General features: G+C 49.2%; 1 protein-coding gene across 3 annotated transcripts in view; it reads left to right on the top strand.

Annotated features, from left to right (window-relative positions):
* The window catches only part of LOC135902762 (neprilysin-3-like), a 186,143-nt gene that overhangs the window by 37,013 nt on the left and 124,190 nt on the right, over window positions 1-24,940 (top strand). For all 3 annotated transcript variants that reach the window (XM_065432995.1, XM_065432998.1, XM_065432999.1), the window contains one exon: window positions 19,746-19,883. In XM_065432995.1, the coding sequence (XP_065289067.1) occupies window positions 19,746-19,883 (138 nt within the window). The remainder of the gene's footprint in view (window positions 1-19,745; window positions 19,884-24,940) is intronic.

The following is a 24,940-nucleotide window of genomic DNA, read 5'->3' on the forward strand; positions in this document are numbered from 1 at the left end:
CTCATCCATTTTCTTGAAAACAACAAGATACTCGATCTCTTACAGTGCGGTTTTAGAGAGGGTAGATCCACAACAGATCACCTTGTCCGCATCGAGACAAATATCCGTGATGCCTTTGTCCACAAACAGTTTTTCCTGTCCGTATTTTTAGATATGGAGAAGGCATACGACACAACCTGGCGTTTTGGAATCCTTCGTGATCTGTCTGAAATGGGAGTTAGAGGCAACTTGCTATGCGTCATTCAGAGTTACCTCTCGGATCGCACTTTCCGTGTTAGAGTTGGTAACGTTCTCTCTCGTCCATTTACGCAAGAGGCTGGTGTTCCACAAGGAGGTGTGCTGAGCTGCACTCTCTTTATTGTCAAAATGAACTCCATTCAGACTGCCATACCACACAGTATGTTTTATTCTGTATATGTAGATGATATCCAGATAGGTTTTAAATCCTGTAATCTTAGTATCTGTGAGCGACATGTACAGCTTTGCATAAATAAATTGTCTAAGTGGGCGGACGAAAATGGTTTTAAGCTCAATCCGAGAAAAAGTACCTGCGTCCTGTTCACTAATAAGAGAGGTATACTGGCGGAACCCGTAATCAATCTCAATGGCGAACAGTTATCTGTGAGCTGTGAACACAAATTCTTAGGGATCCTTCTAGACAGTAAGCTAACCTTTGTGCCACACCTGAAGTATCTTAAGGCAAAGTGCCTCAAGACTATGAATCTTCTGAAGCTGTTGTCACGCACAGCTTGGGGAAGTGACAGGAGATGCCTATTAAAGCTGTACAAAAGTCTAATACTAACACGCCTTGACTATGGCGCCATAGTCTATAATTCTGCAGGACCTAGTACTCTAACAATGCTAGATCCTGTCCACCACTTAGGCATTCGCCTTGCTACAGGCGCCTTTAGGACTAGCCCTGTGCAAAGCCTTTACGCCGAATCTAATGAATGGTCCCTATACTACCAAAGGACATATTTAAGTCTTTCGTATGCCTTGAAGGTAAAATCAGCTGTGGATCATCCATGTCATTCAATTATTAACGACTCCTCCATGGCCAGGCTGTTCCGTAACCGCCCATGTGTCCGGCCTCCTCTGTCCCTCCGGTTGGAAGCACTCTCAGAAAAAACAGGGGTCTCTCTTTTAGAGAATGTCTTAATGGCGCCCTCTCGGCTTCCATCGCCTTGGGAGTGGCAAACTATCCAATGTGACATCTCTTTCTTAGAATTACCTAAACACGCACCTGAGGCTCACATACAGTCACATTTTATTGAACTTAAAGAGAAGTATTCTTGTGACGAATATTACACAGATGCTTCGAAGTCTCCTGCTGGTGTTGCTTACGCAGCTCTCGGACCCTCATTTTCAACATCAGGGCCACTAAACCCACACACCAGTATCTTTACGGCAGAAGCATACGGTGTACTTTCGGCTATTAAACACATAAGGCGCACAAATGTCGCTAAGGCTGTTGTCTTTACAGACTCGCTAAGTGTCGTGAGAGCGCTGATTAGCTTACGAAAGCATAAGAATCCCGTTTTGAATGAGTTGTATAGTTTGTTGTGCTCCGCATATATCTGCAACCAAGCGATTATCCTATGCTGGGTATCTGGCCATAAAGGTATAAAAGGCAACGTAGCTGCTGACGAAAACGCTACGTCAGTGAGTTTTAGCGACACAGATGGAAATATCCCCATTCCTGCCACAGACCTAAAGCCCTTTCTGCGCCGTAAATTGAGGAAACATTGGCAAGCAGAGTGGGATACACAAACGTTGAACAAGTTACATATTATAAAACCAAGATTGCGGAATTGGATAAGTGACAAAACAGCACGGTACAAAGAAGTACTTCTTTGCCGATTAAGAATAGGACATACTTACAGTACTCACTCCTACCTCTTAACTGGCGGGGAACCTCCTACTTGTAGTAGGTGCGGCGATGGCCTGACTGTCATCCATGTTCTTATCCAGTGCCCTGCAATAGAAACGGAGAGGAAAAAGTATTTCCCTTCTGCATATCGCGAAAATATACCTCTCCATCCTACATTTTTTCTTAGTGACGAACCGTTTTTCAAACTGCAAACAGTCTTAGATTTTTTAGACGAAACTGACATCCTGAAAATCATTTGGCCAGGAAATTTTAACACGTGAATACCAGCCCTTGCATTCGAGGGCCGTCTTGATGATTTAATGTAACTGTTGTCTCGTTTTCGTATGTTTTTTATCAAAACACAACTGCCATCGTTCACGTCCATTACTAATCAGTGTCATTGTTTTACTAGCTATATATTGACGTCATCTACAGCGAAAGTTTTTAGGCCCTTATACAGCCATGTCACACCTACCATAATAAATTCACTGTCCACCCCATTCAGAATAAATCCTTTAAATTACCATTTGTCATGGCGCTCTTTGGCCATAACTGGCCCTTGCGCCATTAAAAACCACATATCATCATGCGTTGCGCAAGGATGGCTCCAAGACCAACGCCGCTGGCGTCCGTATGAACTTCTATCGGTGCACTCGGGTCGTAGTGGCGTAGAACAGGCAGTGAGGTAAGCAGGCGACGCAAAGTGGTGAAGGCTTCGTCACATGCCACAGTCCAATTGCGAAGGTCGCCAGGGCCAGCCAGGAGCTTCGTCAGGGGATTGATGATGCAGGCAAAATTGCGCGCAATGCGTCGAGAATAAGAGCGAAGACCGACAAAACTGCGGAGCACTTTCACTGTAGTCGGCCGCGGAAATTCTGCGACAGCACGTAGTTTGTCAAGGTCGGGATGAACGCCGTCTTTGGAAACGACGTGGCCAAGTATGATCAGCTGGTGGGCTGCAGAGTGGCACTTTTGCAAGTTAAGTTGAAGGCCGACGGTGGCAAAGCAAGTAAGGACTTCGTGTAGACGAGAGAGGTGAGCCTTGAAATCAGGGGAGGAAACTGCCACGTCGTCTAAATAACACAGACAAGGCTTCCATTTGAGGCCTCGCAAAATATTGTCCATCATCCTTTGGAATGTCCTGGGCGCATTGCAGAGGCCGAATGGAATTACTGTAAACTCGTACAGGCCATCAGGCGTAATGAAAGCTGTTTTCGAGCGGTCGGATTCATGTACTGGCACTTTCGAATAGCCGGACCGCAAGTCCAGGGCGTGATCTATGCGCAATAGAGGATAGACATCTTTTCGTGTAACCTTGTTGAGGCGACGATACTCCACACAGAAACTAATCGAGCCATCTTTTTTCTTAATGAGTACTACTGGAGACGACCAAGGGCTGCAGGATGGCTTGATAACACCACGTTCAAGCATGTCTTCAACTTGCTCGGTGGTGACACGACATTTAGGTGGATGACACGGGGTACGGACGCTGGCGTAGTGGCGCGTGATGTCCCGTATCAATGTGGTGAGAGACAGTCCTTATGCGACCTAATGATGGTTGGTTCCTGTCAAAAGAGGCGCGAAAATCATTTAATAGAGTTATTAGCCGCTCACGTTGTGTCGGCTCGAGGTCATCGGCAACATAGCGACAGAACATGTCCGGTGATAATCGGTTAGTTGGCACATGGGGTGTCAGTGCTGTTACGTTGGCAGTATCCACGTCGTCGGCAACAGGGAAATGCACAATAACGTCAGCGGCCACAGTCTAGACGATACCAATAGTCTCGCCAGAGTGCAAAGCCAAAGTGTACGAATTTAGGTTCGAAATCAGTATTTCTGCAGCTCCATGGTGAACCGTGAGGAGGGCGGAAGGCAACAGTATAGGCTGGCGGCGAATGAATACGGCAGCGAGTGTAAACATGACCGTCGCTTCGGCAAGCAATGCGCATGAAAGTGGGACAAATACAGCACTGTGAGGAGGAAGATCGGTATCTGAATCTACACAGGTCCTGCTAACATCATGAAGTTGAAAGTCGTGAGATGGCAAATCGCACAGAACGGAGAACTGAATTTCAGCACGTGCACAGTCAGTGACGGCACGATGGCGGGACAGAAAATTCTAACCGAGAATCACATTGTGGGAGCAGCAAGTTAACATAAAGAAATCAATCGAATACAAAGTGTCTCGAATCAGCATCCTGACAGTGCACATAGCGACTGGCTGAACTTGTGCACTGGCTGTTCTAAGCAATCGTACCGAAGGCATCATGGTCACTTTTTGTAATCTTGCATCGAACAAGACAGCCTGCCACCTTTATTCGACAGCGTGACTCTCATTCTGCGTCTCGAACGTGAAGCTGCGTTTCCTGCCTCGCTCCAGTGGACGCGTTGGGACAGATCCACCGCAACAATATATTTGACCCATTCCGTGGTTTAACAGCAAGTCGCTAACCTGAGCTTCCCCACTGACTGCTCCCTTGATCGCCCTGACGCAGCCCGCCCTTTTCTTCCCGTGATGGGAATGCATCTCAATGGTGCACACCGGACGACGAGCCGATCTGTTTCTACTGCAGCCTAATTTGTCACGTTTGCCGTCACTTCCGCAGTCGTTGCATGCCTCCGCCCTGAAACACCGTGTGGCATCCCTCCATTTTTCCTCGAAGCGCTGTACCCCGGCTCTTCCGCGGCGCATGCGACCCCTCTGGCGCCGACCGCATTTACGCTCCCTCGGCCTCAACACAACGTCGTCAGCGCCGTCGGCCCCAACTTCGTTGCTCTACTTAGCCGCCGTATTGATTACCGCGGTTGCAAGAAGTGCAAAAGAAGTGCACCACTGTATGGTTGTGTGACCATTTTTGGGAGGGGTAAGACTTTATACACACGGGAAATCTTAAAAACTCTTTAGATTGGAAATCAGGAAGAAAATTGGGTCAGTGATATGTCTTTGCGTTTAACCAACAAGGAACATGCTTACCTATGGGGTAGGTGAAAGGCGATTAAAAAAACTGACATTGATGCACGGGCCTTGAGACGAATACACTTTGCGCATTCGTAGGCTCTTTTCGTGCGGCAATGTACTTTTCGACGTGTTATCAATGTACATGTCTTCGGAGAAGTTGAAGGTGCGCATGCGTCGGAGGTTATGTGCGGCAATGTAAATTCCAATAAAGTACAGTTGAAAGTCCAGCGCATGCCCCTGTCTGACGCTTTTTCCTTGTGTTCAAATCCGTTGTGTTTCACTGGCCCTTCAAGTACTCAGGACCCACCTTGCCGGAAAACCAGATGGTGCGGCACCTCGAGGTGGTGCTGCATTGTCCGATTTGCCGCAAGTTCCTCCACATAGGCTATTAGCATGGCACAACCTCCTAGACATTCAAGTAGATGGTACACCTGTCATAACACTCATCGATACCGGCGTGCACATCTCAATTATGGGTGCTCGCCTTCGCCGCCATCTAAAGAAAACTCTCAAATTTGGTATTTTTCGGATCGTTCGCATCGCCTACGCAGAAAGGTTGGTGTAATGCGAGTGCGTACTGCATGCGTAAGCATTGCTCGTCGCCAAACTGTCGTCATTTTCTCCGCGCTTGCCCACTGTCCCCAGGACCTGATAGTTGGCTTAGACTTTCTCTCTGATTAGTCTGCCCTCATCGAATGTCCGCAAGTACCGTCCGCCTTCCCCACAGGGGCGTCTGCGTCAGCAGGCGTTTGGTGTGTTGCTACACCACGGACCCGAGCACACGACGGTTGGACCCTCCCGCGTGCAGTCGTGCGCGGCTTAGCCGTGTCCGGGGAAAGGGGGATCCTGGAGGTTGAGGCGATGCTGGGAGATCGGACCTTTAAGGCCTCCCGGCGGAGGCAACACACCTCTTTGGCCTCTGCTTCACGTAGACGGCACCCCCAGACTGACCCACCCGGGGGAAATCGGTAGTCGCCTCTTCCTATCTCTCCTCAAACCTTCGTCTTTATCTCTCACTTTTTTACCTTTCCTGTCTTCTTCTCTCTTCCATTTACTTCCTTTCTCTACGGCGGCAAGGGTTAACCTTGTGTGGATATCCTACCTTGGGTACACCATATTTGGTTATAGTGACGGCGTACGGTGGTGTCCTGCAGGCTTGGACACAAGCCCTGCCGCGTCCCCTCGTTGGGCTCCGTGGTGGGCGGTCGGCGCTGTTGCCGAACACACACACTTTCCTATGGCAGCTCAAATCTCTGTTGTCCATGATCGGCGTCTCAAAAGATGCCGCACCGAAGTACCGTTTCAATTCTCCTTTCGAAGCAACGCTCCATCCTTCCCCAAATACTATGTAGTCCACAGTGAAAGTAACACGCCTATTAGAAAGCTTTCTCCATTCCTGGTCGCCAAATGCCTGAAAGATAAAATCGGACAGACATACAAAGCCTCCAAAATGTCTAGCGGGGATCTCCTCCTAGAATTGAATAGTAAAGATCAAGCAGATAAGCTGTCTGAACTTACCAGTATTGGCGAGGCGACAGTGACTGTTTCAGCCCACAGAACACTCAATACAAGTAGGGGAGTAATATCTGAAGAAGATTTTATTGGATTAAGCGACGAGGAACTGCTGGAAGGTTTCCAGGAACAAAATGTTACCAAGGTACAGAGAATAGTAATCCGCAGAAACGATCAAGAAATCCCCACCAAACACGTTATACTCACCTTCGGAACAAGCGTAATGCCTACCTCGCTCGATGCAGGTTATGTTAAAGTCAATGTAAGACCATATATTCCAAACCCCAGAAGATGTCTCAAGTGCAAAAGGTTTGGACACGCTTCACATGCATGTCGAGGACAAACAACTTGTGCTAAATGCAGCTCCAACGAACACCAATCTGAGAATTGCACTTCTTCCCCACATTGTGTTAACTGCAAGGGAGATCACCCAGCTTATTCACGGTCCTGCCCTTCCTGGAAAAAAGAAAAAGAAGTCATTGCTCTAACTGTAAAAGAAAAAATTTCGTTCTTTGAAGCCCGAAAGCGGCTTTCGTATCTTCCGCGAAGAAGTTATGCTGAAGTGACGCAGTCGGGGGCAGCGTCACAGAGGCCTCCGGAGTCCTCCGAGCCCACGCGCAGTGGTGCCGCAGTGACTCCTCCCGCCCCCTTGGTGGAAGCAGTCAGTACTGCTCCACCCTCTTCGACGGCCCTGCAGACACCAGCCCCGCAGGGCCCTAAGATCAAGCGAACCCCAAGGCCCGAGACACGTGTCTCGGCGCCTAACTCTCGATCCTCCAGCGCCTTAGAGAGAGCGATGGAGGTCGATGCAAAAACCCCGGTGTCATTGACACCGAAGGACAAGCGCTCTCTTGAGCGCGGTAAGAGGGACAAGATCCCAATAACCACCCAAAATAAGAAAGCGATAACCTGAAGGTTATCGCTCATTTGTATTAGCCTTTTTATCCATGTCACCTATAATCCCACCTCTTAGTTTTTCGTAGTGCCAGGTTTACCTTTCAATTTCAGGATGGCTTTTATTATTCATTGCAATTGTAGAGGGCTTTTACACAACTTAGGTGACATCAAAGACTTGTTAAGTAAATTCTCGCCTGTTGCCTTGTGCTTACAAGAAACAAACTTAGGCGAAAAGCACAAAAACATTTTAAAAGGCTTCACTGTTGTGCGGCGCGATCGTACTCAGGCGAACCGGCTTTCGGGTGGTGTAGCTATAGTCATACAGAGTGGCATTGCAGCTAGAGAAGTTGCCATTAATACTCACTTAGAAGCCGTTGCAGTCACGGTTTTAGCACATAAAACCATTACCATTTGTGGAATGTACATACCACCACATTCACATTTTACTGTAAGAGATCTGGAGTTAGTTTTAAACCAGCTACGTAAACCTTTTTTAATAGCAGGTGATTTTAACGCTCATAACATATTATGGGGTAGCAAAACAACTGACACCAGGGGACAAACACTTGAAGATTTTATCCTGACTAACGAAATAAGCATTTTAAACACTGGTTCGGCAACGTACTGCTCCCCAAGCACAGGAGCTATGAGCTGTCTTGATCTGGCGCTGTGAACTCCATCTCTGTTGATAGATTTTAAATGGAGTGTTATTAACAATCCTTATGGTATCGATCATATGCCCGGTATTATTGAAAGAACATCTCCTTTCCCTACAGTACCATTAAGATCACCCCATTGGAAACTCCATCTAGCAGACTGGCCTCTCTTCAGCGAGAAGGCCAGTCTCGATGACATATCAGATGATCAAACAATAGACGAAATGAATGAAAAGATTATTGCCTCCATACTTGCTGCAGCAGAACAGACGATCCCGCAATCTTCCGGCTTCTTAAGGAAAAAACTAAAACCCTGGTGGACGAGTGAATGTACACAAACTAAAAAAGCACAAAACAAAGCGTGGGGTATCTTTCGGAGATACCCAACACAAGATAACCTCCTGTATTTCAAAAAAGCAAAGGTGAAAGCCAGGCACACGCGTAGGCAAGCCGAACGACAGTCATGGCAAGCATATGTATCCTCCATCAATAGCTCAATAACATCCAAAAGAATGTGGGATCAGCTTCGTAAATTTAGAAGCGAGTACGCTCCTTATACAATCCCCATACTCTCACCTCCAGGTACACAGACGAATTTAAAAGAACAAGCAGACATATTAGGGCAGCATTTCCATAACATATCAAGCTCACTAAACTACTCCACTGAATTTCAAAAGTACAAACAATCAGCAGAAAAACAAAAGCTTCCGACAGCAGGAAGTTCCCAGAAACCATATAATGCCCCCCTAACACTTTCCAAAATTAACAGAGTACTCACTACTGGGAAAAAAACAGCGCCAGGTCCAGACAGAATACATTACACAATGCTCGCACATCTATCTTCAAAAGCAGTTAAGACATTGCTCCGCTTTTTTAACATAATTTGGGAAACAGGAAAAATGCCGAATGCGTGGAAAAAAGCCATATAATCCCTTTCTTGAAAGCTGGAAAGCATCCTACAACAGCTACCAGCTACCGACCTATAGCACTCACAAGCTGTCTCGCCAAGTCATATGAATCCATTATAAACATCAGATTGACGTACGTCCTCGAAACTGAGAACCTGCTCGATAATCATCAGTGTGGGTACAAGAAAGGCTGCTCCACAACAGATCATCTAGTTCGGTTAGAACACGAGATACGAGCAGCCTTTCTACAAAAGCAATATTGTCTTACAGTGTTCTTTGATCTCGAAAAAGCGTACGACACAACATGGAGGTTCGGTATTTTAAGGGATTTAGCGGATTTAGGGATCCGCGGCAGAATGCTTAAATGTCTAGCTGATTTCATGTCCAATCGAACATTCCAGGTGCGTTTAGGAACGGTGCTGTCCAGCGTATTTATTCAGGAAAACGGAGTACCTCAGGGATGCGTATTGAGCACAACACTGTTTGTGGTAAAAATGAACACGCTCAATAATGTAATTCCATCTTCTATAATGCATTCACTATATGTGGATGATCTTCAAATTGCATGTCGTGCATCGAACATGGCAACCTGCGAACGACAAATTCAAATTACACTAAACAAACTAAGGCAGTGGGCATCTGAAAACGGCTTTCGCTTCTCAAGTGAAAAAACGATTAGTGTTGTCTTCACACAAAAAAGAGGCCTACAACCAGATCCCATCCATAAACTACAGGATGCCACACTACCCGTGAAACAAGAACACAAGTTTCTGGGTGTTCTGTTTGATAAAAAGTTGAACTTTCTCGCACACATCAATAGTATTAAAATCACAAACGAACAATGCACTTAACATTCTAGACATCCTCTCCCGGAAACGGTGGGGCTCTGACCGTAAATGCCTGCTACACATCTACCGCACTTTGGTGCGTAGCATATTAGACTATGGTATCATTACATATGGTTCAGCCAGACTATCTTACGTCCGACGACTTGATCCAGTCCACAACTTAGGACTACGACTAGCATGCGGTGCTTACAGAACATCACCTATACAGAGCTTACATGTTGAATGTAATGAACCTCCTTTACAGCATCGCAGAGCGCTACTAACGTTTTCCTACATACTCAGAATCCGATCCTCACCACAACACATATGCTACAACATCGTCACAAAGTGCAGCTCACGCTTACATTACACAAATAAACCAAACATGATTAGGCCGTTTATCTTGCGATACGAGGAATACTGTCGGGAATATGACATCCCTCGGGAAGTCTTCCAGGTTGCCAGAAAGCCAGAAAGTTTACCCCCGTGGTGCGATTTCACAGCGTTATTTCACAGACACTAACACATCTAAAGAAAAGAGACACACCACATCAACACATTATACAAGAATTCCGCTCTCTTCAAGACATGTACATAAACTACATAGAATTTTATACTGATGGCTCTAAAACGGAAAAACACGTGGGTGTAGGGGCTGTAACAGAAAATTGGGAAACATGTATTCGATTACCTCAGCATGCCTCTGTCTACACAGCCGAAGTGTACGCGATATGGACGGTAGTTCAAAAGATCATTGCTGACAAACTTGAAAACACTGTCATATACAGAGATTCATTAAGCGTACTGAAGGCTGTACACATGAAATCCCAAAGTGAACCATTGTTAGGCGATATTTTGAATGCATTAACGTCAAACAAATATGGCAGATCAGTTAAGGTATGCTGGGTACCAAGCCATGTTGGAATATTGGGTAACGAAGCGGCGGATAGATGCGCATCAATGGCAGCGTACAAAAACATTCAAAATACAGCACTTCCATATAAAGACAGTGTCAATGCGATTCGGAAGGCCTTGACGTCAAAATGGCAACGCGATTGAGACACTTTTTTAAGCAACAAGCTTCATCTAGTTAAACCTGTCATTGGAGAGCGGAAATCATGCAGTCACCAGGAACGATTCTACGAGGTGATCTTGTGTCGACTTCGAATTGGACACGCACATCTGACGCACAATTTCCTTCTCCGAAAAGAAAACCCGCCAACTTGCGAAAAAATTAATGAAGCTCTTACAGTCATGCACATCTTAATAACATGTCCACACATCGATAGACTGAGACGGAGGTTTTTACACAGCCTGTATAAATGGCACATCCCATAACACCCTACCCTATTACCAGCAGATGACCCCCTAGTGCCATTTCCTAACCTCTTCGACTTTTTAGAAAAAACTGGCTATTTACACCAGCTATAATGTAATGCAGGTTTACCTGCCCTAACGGTCCTTTTTATTTTGTCTTGTGACTGGCGCAGCATGGCCTTAGTTGCCTTTGTGCCGCTAAACCCAAACTAACTAACTAACTAACCGTCCGCCTTGTCCTGCCTGTCCTCTCTGATCCTCCTGCTCCACCTTAGATTTGTCTAAGTCGGATTGATTTTGTTCATGTGCTACCGCAAGTCCTGACTTACATTCAACTGTCACCTTCACCGCCATTTCCGGATGGTGACCACATCGCTGCGCACACTTGCTGCCGTTCTTCTGATGCACAACGTCCCCGTCCCTCAAACTGTACTGTCCCCGACAACCGCACTTGCCTCGCAATAGTGAATTTCGGCTTCACAAAACAAGTGATACCAGCAGGAATATCCGTGGTCATGTGCAGTGCTTCACCAGATTGCTGCGTCCAGACTTTTGCCGTCGATGACACCTGTACGCCTTGCAAGTCTGCCAGTTGTTCTACAGAGGACATTGCAAAAATGATGGCCCCGGATCACTTGCCTCACGAACCTGAATCTCTCCGCAACTTACTTTATCTTTATAGTGAATTTTTTTACCTAAATGATTATTCCTGTGGCGAAAAATCCCTTGTCAAACGCCGTGTCCACACCGGAGATGCTCAGCCAATTCGCTGACGACCCTACCGGGTTTCAACGCTGGAGTGCCAAGTCAACAAGGCTGAAGTGGACTAGATGCTAGCAAAAGATATCGTTGAGTCATAGTCAAGTCCGTTGACGTCACCACTTGTGTTAGTGAAAAAGAAAGATGGCACGTGATGATGCTGCGTTGATCATCGGCACCTGAATGGCATCAGAAAAGAGAATGTGTATCCACTACCCTGCATAGATGACACCCTTGATTGTCTCTATGGGGCCCAGCACCAATTGTTGTGAGTTATCTTGATCGTGACAAAACACCCTTTTGAAGAACAGCTGGACTTTATCAATTTAAGGTTATTTCATTTCGCTTATTCGACGCACCGGCCACATTTGAGCGCATGATGGGTTATTCACTTCAAGCGTGTAAATGGATCACTTGGAAGGAAACAGGGCTCATACTTGGTAGTACCGAACTATCCATGGCTTATAACAAACCCAAGAAAAGGTTTTTAAAGTACACGCGGCCGGTTATTGACTGCCAACACATCCACCTCAAATAGGAATCAAGTAGTGGCGCAGTTAGCCTGCACCCGCCGCTGACAAGGTAGTGTTTCACTTTTTGACGATAACTTCTCTTCTTAGCATGTGAGCGCCGATGATAGGGTCCACAAGTTGGCTCTGTGGTTGACTATCTCTCGATTCAGGTTGAGGCTCACCCCATTAGCACCCACTAAATCTGGGATGCAGGGGCCCTATAACGTAAAACTATCCTAATCTGTTTCTATTTCAGTTTTAAGACATCAAGTTTACGTGACCACCGAAGCAAACACCTGGCGGTAATAAGCAGCGTTGTTTGAAAAGGCCAAGGAAACGCGCTCCTCGTTTATAGGGGTTTTTGTTTCTTTCCAAAGCAAATAGCGTTGCCTGCCTTGAGCATATTTCCTTATCGAAGTGACTGACAAAAGGCGAGGAGTACGCTCAATTGGAGAGGGATTCAATGGGGCCGAGTCGCAACAGTAAAAGTAGATAACCGGCTGAAAAGGGTAGTGCGGGCGTATGTGATTGATCCGCTTAGCCTGAGCTTGCAGTGGATGGCAGGAAATTCGGCGGCGTGAAAGGCAGCGTTAAAAACGGCGCCACAACGGATCTTTAGGCAAGACTAGTTGGCAAAGTGATGTCGCATGCAGGCCGCAAAGGGCTCGATAACCGTATAGTTCTACAGAAAAATGTTTATTGCATGCAAATAGATCCATGATCCACGGTGGCTCCCAGTAGCTAGTGCCAGAGCAATCGGAGGGCAGCCATCTTCTATTTCTTTCGCAACGGGGCGCCTCCCGCTATTCATAAACAAATTAAGTTTTTTTCGACATAGCAATGCGTCTTTAACGCGAATGCTATGCTTTAACGCTTTGATGCTATGAGTTTTCGTGGTTTTGTGACATCGTGTGACAGACAAAGTGGGCGTAGCACGAAAGCGTTTTATCAATGGCAGAGTATTATGGAAAAAAGATGTGGGATGAGAAATAATTTTTTTTTCGTTCAGTCTAATAACGTAAAATCAGTATGTACGCATCGTATAAGATGGCGCATTCTCGCGGTTTTCGTGACGTCGCATGAGAGACAGATGAAGGGGGGGGGGAGGGGTGTCCCGAATATTTTTGTACCAATCATGGATAGCTGATTGCAAAGTTGGAATAGAAAATCTTGGAATAGCCTTACGTTATAGCGCCCCATTTGTGTCTAGCCCATTCGTCAATGTGAATAATGGTCGCTGATTGAACATTGGCTGCAGTAATAGGGCTTAGCGTCGCCACGTGTTTTCGGTCGTCCTTGAAAAGTCGCAGCTCTCCTGTGGTCGCGCAGACCATGCGAAGACCGATGGTCCATTATCTAGAACGCCGCCAAAATTTCGGCGGCTCAGCGGAACTTTTTCGCCCAATATCAGGCGGCCTCGATTGGGCTTTCTCTCGCCGCGAAGGCATTTGTCAGTTTACACTATCCTCCCGGGGCCACCGCGCGGAGGTCGCTCCAGCAGCTTGTTCCTTACAAATTATTGGACGTAGTTTCTCCGGTCGGCGATGGCGGGTTCCGACATAGGTAACAAGCCACACGCCTCTGCTAAGGCAGTACGTGAGCCAAATCACTTGCTGCCTGCAGAGGTGGACATTCGTGTCGCGGACGCGGTCCGTACGTGTTGGCTGAGTAACTTCTTCACCTCTCTGCCCGTGCAATACAGTGGTACCATGTGACTTTGACAACTGCTTTCGCCACCTGTTGCACCGGAAGGCAGCCCCGAATTCAGTATGAGTTTTCCTATATAATGTGACCACATCGCCTTCACAGGTTGGTTAGTCCGAGTTGAACCCCAGGTTCTTGCAGGCGTCCCAATACTCCGACGACGCTGCCGCACCTGGCCTGGTGCTGAGGCGCTGTGGGCGCACATCACTTGAAGCCGTAGCGAGACGAAGCGATAGCACGAACAACGCACTCTCGTTGGTGATGTACTGAGCATGACTATCAAAAACAAAGCGTCGACAGTCACTGGCTTGTGCTTCCAGGGCTGTGATGGCCTCACAACAGGGTTTCATTGCCTGGATTCTGGTGACGTAGCGCGCAGCAAATGATTATCGGCACGTCACTGTAGCTGCTTGCAAGCCGTCGAAGGGCCGTAGTGGACGACGGTGCTGAGGATTGCGTAGCGTTCGTGAAGGACAACGTATCACATCTGTAGTTTGAGATGGCTGCTCTGTCATCGGCAATGGGGCTCTTGCATTGCCCAGGGGGCGCTGCGAAAAAGGTGCTAAAAAGCGCCCTCTGTGCAAAAATGGGTCGTACCAAGCTCGGTCGTCTGCTTCGGAAAGCACGTTTACAATATGGACCCGCCGCTTTCGGTTGTGTTGTTTCACGGCCTGCAGCGAATATCGGGCGCCGAAGATTTTTTCAGGGGTGGCACGCTGCGTAAAGGCAAGAAATTATGCAGTGCCGAATACGTGTACGCCGTTCAAGAATTAGGCGGCGAAGTTTTAGCACCGTGTCAATCGCAAGTGAAGCGAGTCGCGTACGAAGTGGAACTTCAGGTAAGGTTTGCACGCCAGCTGCTAGATTCAGGCGCTCAAACGCGAGGAAATGCTTGTTATATATGAATCCACAGCAGCGATAAGCAGGCATCATGTGTACAGAACTGCTCGAGCACACGACGGTACGTGCCGCGATGTACGAACTGCTCGAGCGCACGATCGTACGCGCCGCGACGGCAGTGGTCTTTCGACATGCCGCGAAACGGTGGGCCTCCTGCATTCTTTGTTGACTGCATGCCGCTAAAGAAGTATACTTATGCCTGCGTTGTAGTAGCGGCCATCTGTTCCTTTTAGTAACTGGTAATAACTGATGCAATGCATATGAGCTCGCACGTAGTACGTACGTGCGAATCGCGCTGCAGCGCGAGCTCGTACGCCGCTCGCTTGATGTAGGTTTTAATGACAGCGCTCGAACATCGATGTGCTGCAATCAATACTGCCTTGCTGCGTTGCCTCAACGTGCTGGCTTGAGATCAAGGATGAGCGCATTTAACTCTCTTAACCTGTGCTGCTCGTAGTGGAGTAGTGAATTGTCATCGAATGAGCCCGACCATTTGTGCTCATTTGCACACACCTGGTCACTTCACCACTTCGCATCGGTCGAATTGTTAATTGTCGCTGTGGCCGGGTCTCGAATCGTGAATTACCAGCCATGCCTGCTGCTATGTCGGTCTGCTGTCGGGACTGTAGGTGCAAAATACCGAACATTAGAACGCAGATAATCAAGCAAGCTTCAAGACAGGCGAAGCAGTCAGCATGGCGCGAAGTTTCGCTTACTCAGCGCGACGAACTGCAGCTATGCAGCGCGCCCGACGCTCCACTTCGTGAGGCCTTGAAGGAAAACGGCAGAATATGATGTTGGGATTCAGGCCTTCTTGTTCATGGCATCCCACGACGCAGAAGTAATGACGGTGACGCCTTCTCGAGGCTGGGCTAGGTCTCCGGATCGGCGCTACCGATTCCGTCTGCTCCCAGCATTGCGTCCCACGGCACACAGAGAGCCCGTTTTCGTTAAACTATAGGCTGCGGCGAGCTCGCAGCGTGGTTGACATGGTCTGCGAGAAGTGACGAGCCTTTTCGCACTCGCAACAGGGCAGAAATAAGTGCGAATCGACGCAAAACTCGGCCTAGAAACGTCCTTCGCCACAGCCAGGGCTCAATACAACCCAAGCTGGTACGACCCAGTAGCGCCGCCACCAGGCGCCGCTACTATACCTCAAACTCCAGCGCAAGACGCCCATGTATCGGAGATGCAGTGTCGAAAGCACGGTCAGCCTAGAGAATCGCTCGCTTTTCTAGACTCAGCGCGACGGCAATTCGTCATCACAAGAACTGCGCACAACACAATTGCAACACCTTCCTGCGTTCGAAGTCTCGTTTCATAACTGCACACAACAGCTCTGGCCTGCCCAAATGTGATCGCTGCGGTGGCATTATGCTGATCGCTGCGGTGGCATTATCATGGAGTGTACAACACACTCAGTAGTTAGTACATGGGCGCATAGTCACCTTCGCTGGGCAAGCGATCACAGGCGATGAATTGTGTCGCTGAGCAGCAGGCTCGTATTCGCATTATATCGCTGAGGCTTCGCACACACAGATCATATGGTACATTTTCCCTGTGCTGCGTCACTACTGACCCTAGAAATCGCACCGTAACGCTATTGCGCAACGACTGCCGTTGTACTCATCGCTATGGATGGGTTTCGCTTTCGGTTGGTATAACGACGGCCTTAATAGCCATAGTGAAATGCCTGCGGGGAGCACGTATGCCGCCGCGCTCCGCTTCCATTCCCCTAATAAACCCAGAATGGTAAGATAATTGTCATGACTGATTTTATCGCGAATAGCACTGCAGTGCCCCTGTCGACAGGGTCGTCGTATGAAATCCCTCGCGAGTGCGTCCCTGCAGAATGTATCCATTGGTATACTTTCGCCTCACTGTCGCCACTCGGAGAACAAAGTACAAAATTTAATCGTTTGCTTAATCTCCATTTACCATATAAAGTCTATATCATTCAAAACTAAAAACAAATACCTTTAGATATGTTTGTTATTATATGTGTCCTATTTCAGGCATTCGATTGAGGGAAAGTGTAGTTGGCGGGCTCCGACGCATGCATTGCGGAAGGAATGAAGAGCTAACAATAAGGATAGGCTGGTTTCACGTAGTCGCACGACACTGTCTCTTCTATGCCGTGAACGACAGTCTTCGAGGCTTTCTATGAATGCGAAACCACAACTAAAGAAGTCAATAGTGACTTGATAGAGACGCGTCGCAGAACGACGTGCGTGGTTGTGTGAATTATCGGCAAACTAACCACAGGCTACTCGCGGCCGATGCGTGGGGGTGTAGAGCGAAGGTGGTCCAGCTAGGAATATACCCTGTCTGCGTGGCACAAGTTCTGCGCTGCCGCTTACGGAGTGCGTTGCTGGGGGCCAAGAAAGTGGCCTGGTACGCGGATTGCTGATCCCTGGAGCATCTCGGCTGCGCTGGCTCCGAAGTCATCCTTGATTGTTCCTCTCAGCCCCAGTAGTACTAGGGGTAACCTTTCGACAGAGTGCTCTTTGTCGAGCGTGGCAGTCAATGACGCCTTCAGTTGTCAGTGGAGACGCTCGATGATGCCGTTGTTCTTTTTGTGGTAAGCCAAGTTGTTGTGAAGATCCTTGCCGAGCAGTCTCACCAGGGCAGAAAAAAAGAGAGATTGGGAATTTCTGGCCTCGGTCAGTAGTAGCAGTCATAGGTAGCATCCATACCGCTACACTGATGTAGCAACTAATGCTTCCGCCACCGCTTCGTCTGTGATATCTTGCTGAGGCTTCGCCTCAGGTCACGTTGAAAACTCATGAGAAAGAAGGAGGTACCTGATACTTTGGCCGGGCGGAAGAAGCCCCGCCAAGTGTATGTACACGTGAATAAATAGACTCTCTGAATAGACCTTGGGGCATCGGTGACAGAGCGCACCGACGCTGTAATGGTGAACGACGAGTGCTGAAGCTTTTGCAAACATCCCGTAGTTATGTGACGGCTCGGGTTCAGTGTACTGGTTGGATACAGTCGCAGGCGGATCGACAACGATGGTGCACCTTGCGATCCACGAGAACGCAAGCGTAGAATATTGCTCGATCGTCCTACGTGCACCAGGGACATTGTGGCCAGAAGTACGGTGGGGGCGTCGGAAGATGAGGGCGTAAGGCTGAGCCATGGAGTCTTGTAGAGGAGCGTCATCATTCGACTTTATCACCCGACTTGCGCTTACGCCAGTGGTGTGGCAACTTGAGTATGCTAGTAGCTCGCCAACACTCTGAAGTATGAGTGCGATATGGACGAGGACAAAAGTGGTACGGCCTTTTGGATTAGAAGCAAGAGCTGGTGGACCAACCCTTTAGGAGTGAGGGCCTTAATTTTACTCAGCAAAGGAACTATGCAAGCCACACCGTCTCCTCATCTGTCTGCATGTTAATTTGACCTTTTGTTGAACGATTAATGGAGTGATTGTATACATGGGAGACATTGATCTTTTCTGTTCTTCTCACTGCTGTGTAATTCTTAAAATTAAGATCGATACAGCAACCAACGATGTTGTAGAGATTGCATTAATGATCGAGATTGTCAGGACGGCTAGTTCTTACAGCGAAGCTGTTAAGGTCTAGTAACCCTAGGATCGTGTCCGTGTGTAGACACAAAATCCCGGCGATAGTGCAATGGCGGGCCGACCCCCCGGTGGAGGTGAAGTAGACGTTAAACGCTCGACATACATGGGCTGATCCCGAAGATAGTAGAATACCGGGCCCACCCACGGTGGAGCTGAAGCAGGCGTTAAGCACTCCCAATACTTGCGCCTATCCCGCAAGAAGTGTAATGCCATGCCGACCCGCCACGGAAGTGCGTTTCCCCATTAAGGAGCCCAGATACACAATTTCGCTGGTTATCCTTCTTTACAGAGAGGAAGAGCACTGAGTTCTTTCTCCTGATATGGCACTTTTGTCTGCGAAAAACTCAATTTGAGACGTTAGTTTGTGAGGGAACCAGATGTAACTAGTTAGTAGTGTGATGGAAGCACGTAAACGTGCTTAAGCAAAAAGGACGAAGGAAAGAACTGACAAACATGCAAAGAGGCGTGTGCCGTGCTGCTTTTCGTCTATGTCAGGCGCGTTTAGTCGCCTTCAATTGTTAACAAAAGCGCCCAACTAAGAGTAGTAATACAATTTATGGTCAGTTATGTGGTTGCAGTTACGTGGTTGTGGCGGCTGCCGAGCAACAATTCATTCTGCCATATATGACCAATGTTAGGATTAACAAGTTTCAACTTTCATTGTTGCTTTAGATTACATGCGTACGTCATGGCACCTTCTCGTTTTCGGCCTTATGCTGATTTTCAGGGCACGAGTTTTAATGCTCTTCTAGTACATTACTCGCCTCAACTATAAGCCCGTATTAGGTGCATGGTTCAGTTTCTTTGCCGCCCATGCCCGAACACTTGCACACGCTTTCCTGCGCGCCAAATTATTCACAGTATCGGAAATACCCTCCAACCCAAACTCTTTTTGCGAAAACAAGTGCTCGCCGGGAAGTTTCTAAGTCTTCTAAGTTAATTTCTTCGGCGACTCCAGTCACCGATGAAATCGCAGCAGGGCGTGCCTTATCGTCTTCACAGCATTCAGCACAGTGAGTATGGTCAGTGGAAGTCTGGGACGTTATTGTTTCCCTGTCAACGAATAGACGAGTGTTTCAAGTGGACAAAGACATGTGCATTTCACAACACGCCCATCCTATCGTTCCTGTTCACTGGCGGTTCCATATCAAGTGGAGTGTATGAAAGTTGCACGTAACAATAACCAAAGCTGGTACTCGCAACGCGAGAACCAAGATTTAAGCCGCATGCTTTGCGGAACATGAATGCTCACCTGCCAAACGATGTGCATGGTCTGCGTACGAACCATAAGCCGACAAAAAAGTCCTTAATCTTCTTGTGTGCTTTCAGGCTAAAAGAGGAATGCTATTCGTCACCAGAGCACTCCTCAGCAATTTTAGGGTGCCATCATCGAATCAAAATTCCCACCAAAAAGCAGCCGGTATGTACCAAACCTGCGTGGCCTTTGCCAGGTCAATCAGGGAGGAGGTAAGCACCATTTCTATTTCTATAGGGAAAAAAAGGTAAGCCTATTTTAAGCGTGAGAATAACATGCCTTATTAGATTAACAAATGATTTGCCTGGACTGTGAGTGAGTGAGTGAAATAACTTTATTAGGTCCAGAGAAGACGCAGGGGAGACCCCGCGCCACCCGGCTAGTCCCACGTAGGGACCGCCAAGCCGAGCTTGACGGCCCGATCGCGGGCACTCTGGACGGCCAGGGTTTGGTCACTGAGTTCGGGGCTGCCCAAGAGCGCAGCCCACCTAACCTCACTGAAGGAGGAGCCGATGGCTTCGCACTCCCACAACACATGGTCCAATGTTGCCCTTAGTCCACAGGCAGGGCAGTCCGCACTGTGATATCCTTCAGGGTATATGGTATGAAGAACCGCGAGGTTAGGGTACGCACGGGCTTGTAAAAGTCGAAGGGTAACCGCCTGCGCCCTGCATAAGCCGGGGTGCGGGAGGGGGAATACCCGTCTTGACAGATAGTAGTGTGTCGTGATTTCATTATACGTAAGCAAGGGTTCCCCGCGGGGCAGGGGGACTGCTGAGGCGGCGCGGTCAGTGAGTCCTCGCGCGGCCTCGTGTGCGCCCTCGTTAGGGTTTGAAGGAGAACCCTCAATCGACCCCAAGTGAGCGGGAAACCAAATAAGAGAATGCGGAGATAATTCTGGTGCTTTGGAGAATGCGGAGGGCCTGGGGGGAGACCATACCAGTTTGGTAGGCCTTAATGGCTGCCTTGGAATCACTATATATTGCCTCTCTGCGACCATCGAGCACAGCCAGTGCGATTGCAACCTGTTCGGCTACCACTGGCCTCGAAGTGCGTACCGTAGCGCAGGTAATGAGCCTTGAATTGGAGTCTATGATGGAGACGGCGAATGCCTCTTGTTCGACATATGCCGCGGCATCCACGAAGATTGCCTCAATGTGGTTATTACGGACACGCTCGAGTAGAGCTGTACCCCTGGCTCGGCGTCTGCCGACGTTGTTTGCGGGGTGCATATTGCGGGGAAGGGGTGCGATGTGCAGTTGAGACCTGATGTCGCTGGGAATCCGCACGGCGTCAGGGCACTGGTCGACAGGATTATGGCCCATCTCGTCGAGTATCTGGCGGCCCGTCGGGGTGCCCGACAGCCTAAGCAGCTGTGAATGCTCTTGTGCCTCGATAATCTCTTCGAGCGTGTTGTGGACTCCAAGCTTCAACAGGTTTTCGGTGTGGGTGCTTGCAGGTAAGCCGAGGGCAAGCTTAAAGACTTTTCTGTTGAGTGAATTGAGCTTGTTCCTCTCTGCAACATGCCAATTATGCATGGCCGCCGAGTATGAAAGGTGGCAGCGAACAAAAGCATGTATAATGCGGATGAGATTGTCTTCCTTGATTCCCCGGTGCCTGTTGGCGATCCTCTGAATGAGGCCGAGAGCATTCTCCGTCTTGGCGGTGATCTTTCTGAGTGCGGTTCCATTGGAACCGTTAGACTCGATATACATCCCCAATACTCTGAGCGAGTCCACTCTGGGCACCGGAGACCCGTCACCAGTGAATAGCCGTATTTCGCTTTTGGACGCAAGTTTCCAATCGCGATGGCCACCGCCTCTGGGTCTTTTCTTGTAGAGAAGTAGCTCAGATTTTGATGGAGAACATCTGAGCCCAATGGGGAGGAGGAAGCGCTCGGTCGCATCGATGGCGCTCTGCATGGCGGCTTCAACTTGGCCATCGCTCCCACCGACGCACCAGATGGTGATGTCATCTGCGTAGATGGTATGGTTGATTCCTTGAATCTTCGCCAGCTCCTTAGAAAGCCCGATCATTGCGATGTTAAATAATGTTGGCGAGATGACTGAGCCCTGAGGCTTGCCGCGTGAACCGAGGGTGATTTCTTGCGAAAGGTATCCTTCGATCTTGAGCTTGGCAGTTCTCTGGCTAAGGAAGGATCGGACGAAGTCGTAGGCCCTCTTCCCGAGCCCGAGGCCGGCAATAGACTGGAGAATAAACTCGTGTGAGATATTGTCGAACGCCTTCTGCAGGTCTAATCCAAGGATGGCTCTGGTATGTCCCGTGCTCCGGTTGATGATCTGATGCTTTATCAGCTTCATGGCGTCCTGTGTCGAGAGGCCGGCTCTGAAACCAGTCATATGGTGGGTGTACATGCCATTGGCCTCGATGTGCACGTTGAGCTGGTTGAGCAGGGCATGCTCTGCCACCTTACCGACACAGGACGTCAGGGAAATAGGTCTTAGATTCTCTATTCCTGGTGCTTTACCGGGTTTGGGGATGAGTACCGTGCAGGCCGCCTTCCACTGTGTGGGGACCTGTCCACTGCGCCAGACTTCATTAATCCTTTCAGTGAGAAAGTTGATCGACTCATCATCGAGATTCCTCAGCATCCTGTTAGTGACGCCATCTGGGCCAGGGGCAGATTTGACGTTGAGTGAGAAGAGGACATCTCGGATCTCGGCCGCGGTAAAGTCCTGGTCCAACTCCGGCACCACACACCCGGCGTAGTCCGGGAACTGGGTAGGGGCAGAGCTATCCGCGACCAGCAGGTACCTGTCTATGAGCCTGTCGACAATCAACTCGTCCGGGGTAGAGTCCGTAGCGAGGTGGATGGCTCGCGCGAGGGATCGTCTCTGGCTGGATCTGGTGCTGCCCTCATCGAGAAGGTGTTTGACCAGGCCCCAGCTCTTGCCTGATCTGAGCTGACCCTCGACGAATTCGCAGAGCTCATCCTATTGTTGCTTGCACAGGTTCTTGCAGTGCTGCTCAATCTCCCTGTTAACCTCCGAAACCTTCTTGCAGAGCCTCCTGTTATGCTTCTGCCCCTTCCATCTCGTGAGGAGGGCTTGCTTGGCTTCCAGCAAGTGCGCCAACCTGCTATCCATCTTATCAACCTCGAGCTCAGTGACGACCTCCTTTGCTGCCACCGCGGCGTCATCCCTGATCCCTTTGCACCAACCTCCCAAATCTGTCTCGGCCATCGGTGCGCGCTCGGCTCTGATCTTGCGAAACACGTCCCAGTCGATCAGCTTGAATTTCCTCGTCTTATAGCGGGTAATCGGGAGGGAGACTTCGATCACGTAGTGGTCACTTCCGAGGTCAAGAGACGTGTTGACCCACTTGACCTCCCCTACGTTCTTGACAAAAGAGAGGTCTGGGGTAGTGTCCCGGCTAGCGGAGTTGCCTCTCCTAGTGGGGAAGTCCTTATCGGTAATAAGGGCCAAGTCCAGCTCCATCGCAGTCTGCCACAGTTCGCGTCCCTTGGGCGTGTCATAGGTGCACCCCCACACCCTATGTGGGGCGTTGAAATCCCCGACGACGACAAGGGGGTGCCCACCAGCCTGGCCGACGGCCCTCTTGAGGAGAGAGTTCGCCCTCGCCCTGCGGAAGCTGGGGCGGCAGTATACGTTGAGGATAAAGAGGCTGTTTCTTCTGAGGCCCTTTCTGGGTGGGTTCATGAGGATTTCAGTGATGACGTACTCGATGCCATCAACAAAAGCGCCGAGGTCGCGAGAGAGGCAATTGTACCTTTTGTTGACAAGGGTAGCAACTCCCCTACCTCCTCCCCGCAGGGGCGTCTGCGCAAGCAGGCGTTTGGTGTGTTGCGACACCACGGACCCGAGCACATGAGGGTTGGACCCTCCCGCGTGTAGCCGTGCGCGGCTTAGCCGTGTCTGGGGAAAAGGGGATCCTGGGGGTTGAGCCGATGTTGGGTGTTTGGACCTTTAAGGCCCCCCGGCGGAGGCAACACACCCCTTTGGCCTCTGTTTCACATAGACGGCACCCCCGGACTGACCCACCCGGAGGAAATCGGCAGTCGCCTTTTCCTGTCTCTTCCTACAACCTTCGTCTTTCCCTTACTTTCCACCTTTCCTGTCTCCTTCTCTCTTCTATTTACTTCCCCGCAGGGGCGTCTGCGTAAGCAGGCGTTTGGTGTGCTGCGACACCACGTACCCGAGCACATGAGGGTTGGACCCTCCCGCGTGTAGCCGTGCGCGGCTTAGCCGTGTCCCGGGAAAAGGGGATCCTGGGGGTTGAGCCAATGCCGGGTGTTTGGACCTTTATGGCCCCCCGGCGGAGGCAACACACCCCTTTGGCCTCGGCTTCACGTAGACGGCACCCCCGGACTGACCCACCCGGGGGAAATCGGTAGTTGCCTTTTCCTGTCTCTCTCTCTCTCTCTCTCCAGCCTTCGTCTTTCTCTCACTTTTTCATCTTTCCTGTCTTCTCCTAGCTTCCGTTTGCTTCCAATATTTCCAGGCAGCAAGGGTTAACCTTGTGTGAATAACCAACCTAGGTTATCTCATATTTGGTTATAGTAATAACGTACAGCTGGCGTTTGCAGGACCTGTTTTTACAGTCCCTGTAACGTCCCCTTGTTGGGCTCCATGGTGGGTGGCTGGCGTTATTGCCGAAAACTGAGTTCTCCTATGGCAAATTCCTTCCCACCCCTCCTTGATCGCCCTCAGAAAAGAGGGCGCACCGAAGATGTTTTCAAGTTCTTTGGTCGTGATAGACCCAACTTCCCACGATTTCATGTTATTCACTCGGAAAAGTCAGACACACAAGTACGCACAATCTCCCCATTTCTAGTTTCAAAGTCCTTGACTGAGGCTCTTGGTCAAAGTTACAAGGCAACAAGGATGGCAAGTAGAGATTTCGTCTTGGAGCTCCAGAATCTGAGACAATTTGAGAAGTTATCCAGTCTCGTGTCATTTGGGGACGTTCAAGTGACAGTGACTCCGCACCGCACTATGAACACTTCACGCCGCGTTGTCTCAGGTGATGACCTGCTTCAGCTGACGGATCGAGGCAGAGCTCCTAGAGGGCTTCAATGAGCAAAATGTGGTTAATGTGAAAAGAATAAAGATGAGGCGTGATGGTAAAGAAATTGCAACCAAACACCTAATTCTCACTTTCAATTCAAGTGTCCTGCCCGAATCGATCGAGGCCGGGTACATAAAGCTCCGTGTCAGGCCTTATGTGCCTAATCCACTCCGATGTTTCAAATGCCAGCGCTTCGGCCACAGCTCGAAGAGCTGCCGAG

Source organism: Dermacentor albipictus, chromosome 2, assembly GCF_038994185.2.
Source record: "Dermacentor albipictus isolate Rhodes 1998 colony chromosome 2, USDA_Dalb.pri_finalv2, whole genome shotgun sequence".
Lineage (NCBI taxonomy): Eukaryota > Metazoa > Arthropoda > Arachnida > Ixodida > Ixodidae > Dermacentor > Dermacentor albipictus.